We start from the raw sequence: 10000 nt of genomic DNA on the forward strand, positions 1-10000 counted from the left end.
GGCCCTTGACTCCGATTTTCCTCAGTCCACCCACGTGTAAAAGAGTACCCGACTTCGGCTGGCCAAAGTTAAACGGCGGAAGGAGAGGACTGGGTCCCGCCTTCCTATGCCGGGCCCTAAACACAGTGGATATAAATTCACTGCCCCGCTGGCTCTAAAAGGCTTTGGGACCTTTTTAACATCCCTCCACAGCGATAAAAAAGAAAAAAGACACCGATGGTTGTCCTCCTCTAAAAGCGCCAGCGCAAGGTGTGGATCAGATCAAATGATATAATCAATATCCATTACCGGAATTGAATCCAAGTGGACGGAGCACCGGCCGACTAGGAAGCCAGACAGGGCTAGAAAGTCCCTGCTATTTCTGACTTGTCCTGGCTACAAGTAGCATAAGAATCATACTTTCCCCCTCAGTTTTCTACTCCCCCTAATAAGAGACGGGTAATAAAATAAAATAAAAAGTTCCATAAGAGCGAGCAATGACACGTTAATTAGCAGACATAATTCATTGTGTAAGTAGGACAGACTAATATCCAAGACAAACAGCCTGCAACAAATGTCGACTTTTGTCCAGACTTGGAATCATCATGAACACCACTGGTGGTGCTTTGTCACTGTAGAACAATCATTCATTATTTTGTTTTCATCATTTCTAAAAATAAAAAATATAAAAAAAAAATTTAATTAAAAAAAGGTTCTTTTTCTTGTCACGTGGTCGTGTTTCTTCTTTCTTTCTCATCTTTTCTTCGGTCAAAGTCTCCGAGCTGGAAAACCCCGATTTGAACAGCAGCATGCTGTTGACTTCTCTTAACCAGGCCACGTTTGGAAAATTTATATTCAAGGACAAAGTTAATGAAAACACCAATAATGACATGCTGCGCGCACGTGAGGCTCGCCTGAGAGAGAGAAATAGGGTGGATCTATCGTAGCTGCGCTGCCATGCTTTAGTTCTTGAACACTGCTCGTCCCAGTGACAGCACTCTGCAAAGGTTCCGAACGGAGACATGGGTGGTGGAGGTGTTAAAGTGAAACTGGGAAGAGGGGAACAGCATCATTACAAGCCCTCTCGACTTGCGCTGAAGGACAACGTCTCTGGGAGTGGTGACGGTGACTGCGACCACTGGACACCCGCCAAGGCAGGTTTGATGACTGGATTGTGGACGGAATGGCCAGTGACAAGCACCTCCCTGTGGCTGTCAAACTCGGCTGAACTGATGGCCAGTGAACACCGCCCATTTCCTTCCTCGCCAACGGAGGCGGCCTGTACTTGTCACCTCGTCTATGGATGCCACTATACACTGGGGGTGAACGGGTCCATGTCGTTTGTTGTCTCGTTCGTCACTTATCAGATGGATTCCTCCGTCTCCTCGACGAAGGCGGCAGTACGTCGCAGGTCCTCCAGTCCTCAGTAGAGCTTCCGGGCCGCTGGGATTGGGTCGGGCCAGGTTTTCTCTCGCAGCGCTTGGTGGAGCGGGCAGGACTGCAGCAGAAGTTCTGTTGTCTGGCTGCCTGTTCTGCAGGGGCACTGCTCTGTGTCGCCGATACGGAGTTTCGTGTATAGGTGGTGTTTCAGGCAGTTGTGTCCTGTCCTGAGCCTGAAAATGGCTACCTCTCCACGAGTCAGCAGGCAGTACGGATCTGCTCTGTTGTGGCATGGGTGCTGCTGCTTCCACTTGTTCTGCAGCTTGGTCTTTAAGATGGTCCTGGATTCAGAGTAGCTGGTAGACCTGTCCGTCTGCTCTTTCGTAGTGCCTTCCTTCCCAGGGAGTCAGCAGTCTCGTTGCCAAGCACGTTGCAGTGGGAGGTCCATGTCATCACTCATGCAGTCTGCAGTGAAGACGCAAATCATGCCAAAGAACGGCTGCAAGTGGCGGGTGATGGCTTCTGGCTGCAGCTGCTCCCTCTGTGGCGGAAGTCTGATGTTGTGGGACGTGCAGGTCGTCGGCGGATCATGAAGACTAGCTGCCCGCTGACCCTGAAGATGGCCGAGTTCATTTACACTTCCTCCTTGAACATCAATCTGACTTCAGAAGCGAACTCCATCTCACAATGTTTCCGACCAATGCCATAAATAAACGGACAACTGCAGCCTTTCTTCCTTTCTTTTCTCTTTTTTTTTTTTTTTTTTATTAAGAAGACTACAGCTTGGAACAGCTTAGCCCTAAGGGCAAAAGACAACAGGCTGTTAAACCCACCCATCAGAGAACATCGTTCGGTCTGCAATGAAGCGGACTGGTCATTCAGCTCTGCACTGTGACAGTCGCTAAAGAGGATGAACGATTACACGTGTCTGCCTCAAGCTGTCCCGGACAATAGGACGACTGCCGTCGGTGTACCGACCCCTGCAACAACACCCAGGTCCTAGTTCATCCAGGCACGTGCTGTTACCACCACCACCACCACCATCTCCCCCCCCACACACACACACCCTTCCCCCCAGCCCCCACACACCCTCTCTTCCACCACAAGCACACTGGTGGTGCGGATGCCGAACAACAAAACACTTCTGCGTTCGTGGGCTGCAACTCCCACGTTCACTCGTAGGTACACGAGTGGGCTTTTATGTGTATTACCGTTTTTACCCCGCCATGTAGGCAGCCATACTCCCTAATATGACACTGAAATACAGGCTGCACGCAGAATAAAGGTGAAATACAGGCGACACACAATAAAGGTGAAATACAGGCGACACACAGAATAAAGGTGAAATACAGGCGACACACAGAATAAAGGTGAAATACAGGCGACACAGAATAAAGGTGAAATACAGGCGACACAGAATAAAGGTGAAATACAGGTGATACACAGAATAAAGGTGAAATACAGGTGAAATACAGGTGATACACAGAATAAAGGTGAAATACAGGTGAAATACAGGTGACACACAGAATAAAGGTGAAATACAGGTGACACACAGAATAAAGGTGAAATACAGGTGAAATACAGGTGATACACAGAATAAAGGTGAAATACAGGTGACACACAGAATAAAGGTGAAATACAGGTGACACAGAATAAAGGTGAAATACAGGCGACACAGAATAAAGGTGAAATACAGGCGACACAGAATAAAGGTGAAATACAGGCGACACACAGAATAAAGGTGAAATACAGGCGACACAGAATAAAGGTGAAATACAGGAGACACACAGAATAAAGGTGAAATACAGGAGACACACAGAATAAAGGTGAAATACAGGCGATACACAGAATAAAGGTGAAGTACAGGTGCACAGAATAAAGGTGAAATACAGGAGACACACAGAATAAAGGTGAAATACAGGTGACACACAGAATAAAGGTGAAGTACAGGTGACACACAGAATAAAGGTGAAATACAGGCGACACACAGAATAAAGGTGAAATACAGGTGACACACAGAATAAAGGTGAAATACAGGTGACACACAGAATAAAGGTGAAATACAGGTGACACACAGAATAAAGGTGAAGTACAGGTGACACACAGAATAAAGGTGAAATACAGGTGACACACAGAATAAAGGTGAAATACAGGTGACACACAGAATAAAGGTGAAATACAGGTGACACAGAATAAAGGTGAAATACAGGCGACACACAGAATAAAGGTGAAATACAGGTGACACAGAATAAAGGTGAAATACAGGTGACACAGAATAAAGGTGAAATACAGGCGACACACAGAATAAAGGTGAAATACAGGCGACACACAGAATAAAGGTGAAATACAGGTGACACACAGAATAAAGGTGAAATACAGGTGACACACAGAATAAAGGTGAAATACAGGTGACACACAGAATAAAGGTGAAATACAGGTGACACAGAATAAAGGTGAAATACAGGCGACACACAGAATAAAGGAGGAGGGAAAAATATGTGGCGCTGCTCTCTAGAGATCTTTTCCCCTTGTGGTTATACCCCCAACACTTTGTGTTGTCTGCCAGAAAGCGCTGTGTATGTCGATGGGCTTGCTGTCGGCTGGGGCTGAGGTGTAGACCTATCCATACAGGACCATCTAACAGGCCCATCTCTCCCATCTTCAAAGTGGACACGTGTTCGTTGTAGGGGTGTCTACAGGTCCATCTCTACCATCTTCAAAGTGGACACATGTGTTCGTTGTAGGGGTGTCTACAGGTCCATCTCTACCATCTTCAAAGTGGACACGTGTGTTCGTTGTAGGGGTGTCAACAGGTCCATCTCTACAATCTTCAAAGTGGGCATGTGTTCGTTGTAGGGGTGTCGACAGGTCCATCTCTCCCATCTTCAAAGTGGACACGTGTGTTCGTTGTAGGGGTGTCCACCCACCATCATCAAAGAAACAGAAAGAACGCCGAAAGGAGAACCATAAAGTAAGGACAAATGCAGAACCAGAGATAAAGGAATAAAATATGAATAGGGGAGATGGAGGAAGAAGAAAAAGGTGTTCAAGAGAGGGAGGGAGGGAGGGAGGGGGGAAGGGAGGGAGAGAGAGAAAGAGGGCGGGGAGGGAGGGAGGGGGAGAGAGAGAGTTAAACAAGACAGTTAAGAGACGCGGGGAGTAAATACGACTGGGAGGAAAGAAAGGAAGAAGAGAAAGGGGGTGTCAACAACAACAACAAAAGAAGAAGAACGAAGGAAAGAAAGAAAATTAGTCCAGATTGTTAACCCATTCAACCCTGTCTTCCATGCCTTACTGATGAGGAGAAAACACAGAAAACATACTGTTTTTCCTCCAAATCATCTACATATACTGTGGAAGTTAGTTCTCTTTCCTTGCGATTTTGTGCAATTGTGGGGAACTGAAAACAGTTTTAATGAGATGAATTCCGATGCTCGGGTGCAGGGCTCAATGAGTTAAGGGTGGAGGGGAAGGAGAAAAAAAAAAACCCACCGGCGGCGGATCTGACTGGGGTACCCACGACCTGACGCTGACACCGTGCGTCTGAAGTGCTACGCATTGCTAAGTGGCGCGTGCAGTCCCAGCCCAGTTGAGGGACGGGCGGGCGGGCAGTGGCTGCGCCATCAGTCAGGCTTGCAGCAGCAGCAGTGCGCGGCCCTGACTGCCATCGCCAGTCGGTGACCTCCCCTGGACCAGTGAAGTGATTGGTTTCGGTCCTGGCCTGTGCAGAACTTTCGCTCTCACAGGTTGTCAGTGGTGGTGGTGGTGGTGGTCCTTACCGCGTGTTGGAAACCAGTGATTTCTCTCTTTACCCCTCTCCTTACTTTCTGTTTCAAAACGTTGAGCAGAGAAACTTTGGGAGCTCAGAGCGTGTAGCTGGGCTGTTCTAATACTGCATGAACCGTGCAACGAGATACCCACACACCATTAGTAGTACTCTGCTGTTTTGTTTATATTAGATTTAAAAGCCGATGTTCTGATTTCTCTCTTTGCCTCTCTCCTTACTTTCTGCTTCAAAACGTTCAAAGTAGAGAAACTTTGAGAGCTCAGATCGTGAAGCTGGGCTGTACTAATCACAAGAACCGCGTCAGTGAAAAATACCCACTCTCCTTGTAGCAGTCTCCTGTTTTGCTTGTTACATTTAAAAGCCGATGTTTTGAATAAAATTGTGGGTTGCTGTGGAATGCCAGCAGAAAAAAACGCAGTATTTCGTCTATTCCAATTTTTCGCATGTTGATTAATTTGATATTTCAAACTGCGCGTGTCCGCATGCACGCACGCACGCACGCACACACGAATTGAGTCAGCTGTATGACGGAACGAGTACCGGCGTATCGTTACTAACATTTCTCAATCAGTACTCTCTTCGCCTTCAATCTCTGCGTTTTTAATTATTCTTCAAGCTTCTATTTCGTCTTGCACAATGTCCAAACAGCAATACTCGAGGTTCAAACAAAATTATTTCATACCTCTATTCTTCTTCTCCGTTCGTGGGCTGCAACTCCCACGTTCACTCGTATGCACACGAGTGGGCTTTTACGTGTATGACCGTTTTTACCCCGCCATGTAGGCAGCCATACTCCGTTTTCGGGGGTGTGCATGCTGGGTATGTTCTTGTTTCCATAACCCACCGAACGCTGACATGGATTACAGGATCTTTAACGTGCGTATTTGATCTTCTGCTTGCATATACACACGAAGGGGGTTCAGGCACTAGCAGGTCTGCACATATGTTGACCCGGGAGATCGTAAAAATCTCCACCCTTTACCCACCAGGCGCCGTCACCGTGATTCGAACCCGGGACCCTCAGATTGACAGTCCAACGCTTTAACCACTCGGCTATTGCGCCCGTCATACCTCTATTCAAACTCAGTTCCTAAGTGCCTGAGCTGCCTCATAACGCCGGGACCTGCCGCCTTCAGCACACTCAGTTCAGTCTCAGAGAAAACTGTAGCAGGGTTCTCTGGGAACTGCAGTTCAGCACACCACTTCCAAACGCATGAACCAACTCAAAACATCTTTCGTTCGTTAAACTACATTCACAGCCTTGAATACTTCACATTCAACACTTGGAAAAGCTGAGGTACCTTTTGCCGCATGTTCAAGTTTTCGGTTTTTAAAACTTGACTTTTGCCACTTCCCTTTAAATATTCCTAACTCTGAGCAAAGGCATCCTTTAAATGCTAAGGCATCCTTAAGTTCACTTTGAGCTAAGCAGCGGAGACTCAATTTGCCAGAACTTTGAACAAATCCTACGTGTTCTTTTATCAGCAACCAGTGGTGTTCAGCTCATCACACCGTCACCTGTTTGTTCCCGAGACGCAGGGTCTGTTACAGACTGGGCAGCGACCGAAGTCACTGAGTCTGAAGATCACACTCCGCGCTTCGAACACACTGACTTCCAGCCATGAGGGATAATCAAAAGGTAAGTGATTTGAATTTGTCTGTCTGTCTCCCTCACACACACACACACACACACACACACACACACACACACGCCACTTCTCTCTTCCCTATCCTTATCTCCTCTCTCTCTCTCTCTCTCTCTCTCCATGCATGAAAACCTGTGTCCGTGCATATTCATAAGACAGACTTATACCGGCATGTGTTTCCACATATGTACCTACATGTTTGTGAGAAATTTCAAATCTGCTATCATAGCCACGGAGAGACAGACATACAGACAGAAAAAGGGGAGACAGAGATTGCTGAAAACAGAAGACAGGGCAAAGAGACAGAGGCAGAGGGAATGGAGAGAGACAGAGACAGAAGGTATAATTATGGAGAAAGAATGAGATATGGTGGATGGAGAGAGAGAGAGATGGTAGATAGAGAGAGAGATGGTAGATGGAGAGAGAGAGATGGTAGATGGAGAGAGAGGGAGAGAGATATGATAGATGGAGAGAGAGAGAGGGAGAGATATGGTGGAGAGAGAAAGATGGTAGATGGAGAGAGGGAGAGATGGTAGTTGGAAGAGAGAGAGGGAGAGATATGGTGGAGAGAGGAAGAGATGGTAGATGGAGAGAGAGAGAGAGAGGGAGAGGGTATGGTGGAGATAGGGAGAGATATGGTAGATGGAGAGAGAGAGATGGTAGATGGAGAGAGAGAGATGGTAGATGGAGAGAGAGAGATGGTAGATGGAGAGAGAGAGAGATGGTAGATGGAGAGAGAGAGATGGTAGATGGAGAGAGAGGGAGAGAGATATGATAGATGGAGAGAGAGAGAGGGAGAGATATGGTGGAGAGAGAAAGATGGTAGATGGAGAGAGGGAGAGATGGTAGTTGGGAGAGAGAGAGGGAGAGATATGGTGGAGAGAGAAAGAGATGGTAGATGGAGAGAAAGAGATGGTAGATGGAGAGAGATGGTAGATTGGGAGAGAGATGGTAGATGGAGAGAGATGGTAGATGGAGAGAGAGAGATGGTAGATGGAGAGATGGTAGATGGAGAGAGAGAGAGGGAGAGATATGGTGGAGATAGAGATATGGTAGATGGAGAGAGAGGGAGAGAAATGGTGGAGAGAGAAAGATGGTAGATGGAGAGAGAGAAAGAGATATGATAGATGGAGAGAGAGATATGATAGATGGAGAGAGAGAAATGGTAGATGGAGATAGAGGGAGAGATATGGTGGAGAGAGAAAGATGGTAGATGGAGAGAGAGAGGGAGAGATATGGTGGAGAGAGAAAGATGGTAGATGGAGAGAGAGAGAGAGATGGTAGTTGGAAGAGAGAGAGGGAGAGATATGGTGGAGAGAGAAAGATGGTAGATGGAGAGAGAGAGAGGGAGAGATATTGTGGAGATACAGATATGGTAGAAGGAGAGAGAGAGATGGTAGATGGAGAGAGAGAGATGGTGGAGAGAGAAAGAGATGGTAGACGGAGAGAGAGGGAGAGATATGGTAGATGGAGAGAGATGGTAGATGGAGAGAGAGGGAGGAGATGTGGAGATAGAGATGGAGAAGTAGATGTAATAGGAGAGAGATATAGTCGTAAGATGGAGAGAGAGGAGAGGAGAAGACTAGTGAGAGTAGAGTGAGGAGATGAGAGACAGAATGGTGCATGGGTAATAGGAGGGAAGATGGGGAGAGAGAAAGATGGTAGATGGAGAGAGTGGGAGAGATATGGTGGAGATAGAGATATGGTAGATGGAGAGAGAGAGATGGTAGATGGAGAGAGAGATGGTAGATGGAGAGAGATATGGTAGATGGAGAGAGATGGTAGATTGAGAGAGAAATGGTAGATGGAGAGAGAAAGATATGGTAGAGATAGAGAGATGGTAGATGGAGAGAGGGAGAGATGGTAGATGGAGAGAGAGAGAGGGTAGATGGAGATGGGAGATGGTAGATGGAGAGAGAGGTGGTAGATGAGAGAGAGATGGTAGATGGAGAGAGAGATGGTAGATGGAGAGAGAGGGAGAGATATGGTGGAGATAGATGGTAGATGGAGAGAGAGGGAGATATATGGTGGAGATAGAGAGATGGTAGATGGAGAGAGAGATATATATGGTGGAGATAGAGATGGTAGATGGAGAGAGATTGTAGATGGAGAGAGAGGGAGAGATGGTGGAGATAGAGAGATGGTAGATGGAGGGAGAGGGAGAGATATGGTGGAGATAGAGATGGAGGCACAGTAGATAGTAATAGGAGGAAATATAGGTCGGTAGGCAGAGAGAGAGAGAGAGTGACAGAGAGAGAAGAGACAGACACAGCCGGTGCAAAGGGTAATTTAGGTCAGGGAAGGGCACTCGATACATCACAGCGCAGCCCTCCCCCCCCCCCCCCCCCACCCCCCCCCCCCTCCACCCACCCAACACGGAAACGCACAGCCCCGAACAGACTGATGATTTCATCAGTTCCTCGCCACATTACCAGACCAGATCGAAAACGGCGCACAAAAGAATCAATGAGAGGGGAAAATCCATTCAGACACGCTCCGCCTCCTTCCAAAGAGAAAGGAAAAAAATTGACAGAAAAAATGTATTAGGGAAAAGTATAAGGGGTTGTTTATCAAGTTGTTCCTGATGAAACTATATCAAGAGTAAAAGTAAAAACAAAGCAACACGCATACCGAATAACCCCTCCCAAAACAGAGTATGGCTGCCTGCATTACGGGGTAAAAACGGCCATACACGTAACCCCCCCCCCCCCAGCCCACGAACGCTGAAGTATACAAAATGACAGGACATGTATGTCGCGTGACTCCAGAATAGTAATGATCATAATGTGATAGTACAGTACAGTACTACAGCACAGCTCAGGACAGTACAGCACAGAAAAGCACATTACAGTACAGTACAGTACAGCACAACACAGTACAACACAGCGCAGCGCAGGACAGGACAGTACAGTACAGCGCAGGACAGGACAGGGCAGTACAGCGCAGGACAGTACAGTACAGTACAGCACAACAGTACAACACAGCACAGCGCAGCGCAGGACAGTACAGCGCAGGACAGTACAGTACAGCACAACAGTACAACACAGCACAGGACAGGACAGGACAGGACAGCGCAGGACAGGACAGGACAGTACAGCGCAGGACAGGACAGTACAGTACAGCAAGCACAGCACAGTATAACAGCACAGTACAACACAACACAGTACAGCACAGCATTATACAGCACAGCATAGAACAGCACAGTACA

General features: G+C 47.2%; 1 protein-coding gene across 2 annotated transcripts in view; it reads left to right on the forward strand.

The window, feature by feature from the left end:
- Positions 1–4977: 4977 nt before the first annotated feature.
- LOC143299774 (tetraspanin-9-like) overlaps positions 4978–10000 on the forward strand; it is a 116494-nt gene continuing 111471 nt past the window's right edge. The window contains exons 1-2 of one of the 2 annotated variants that reach the window (XM_076613179.1): positions 4978–5108; positions 6406–6785. In XM_076613179.1, the coding sequence (XP_076469294.1) occupies positions 6768–6785 (18 nt within the window). In that variant the 5' untranslated portion in view covers positions 4978–5108; positions 6406–6767. The remainder of the gene's footprint in view (positions 5109–6405; positions 6786–10000) is intronic. The other variant, XM_076613180.1, reaches the window with a different exon arrangement.

The sequence above is a fragment of the Babylonia areolata genome, chromosome 25 (assembly GCF_041734735.1).
Source record: "Babylonia areolata isolate BAREFJ2019XMU chromosome 25, ASM4173473v1, whole genome shotgun sequence".
NCBI classification, from domain to species: Eukaryota; Metazoa; Mollusca; class Gastropoda; order Neogastropoda; family Buccinidae; genus Babylonia; species Babylonia areolata.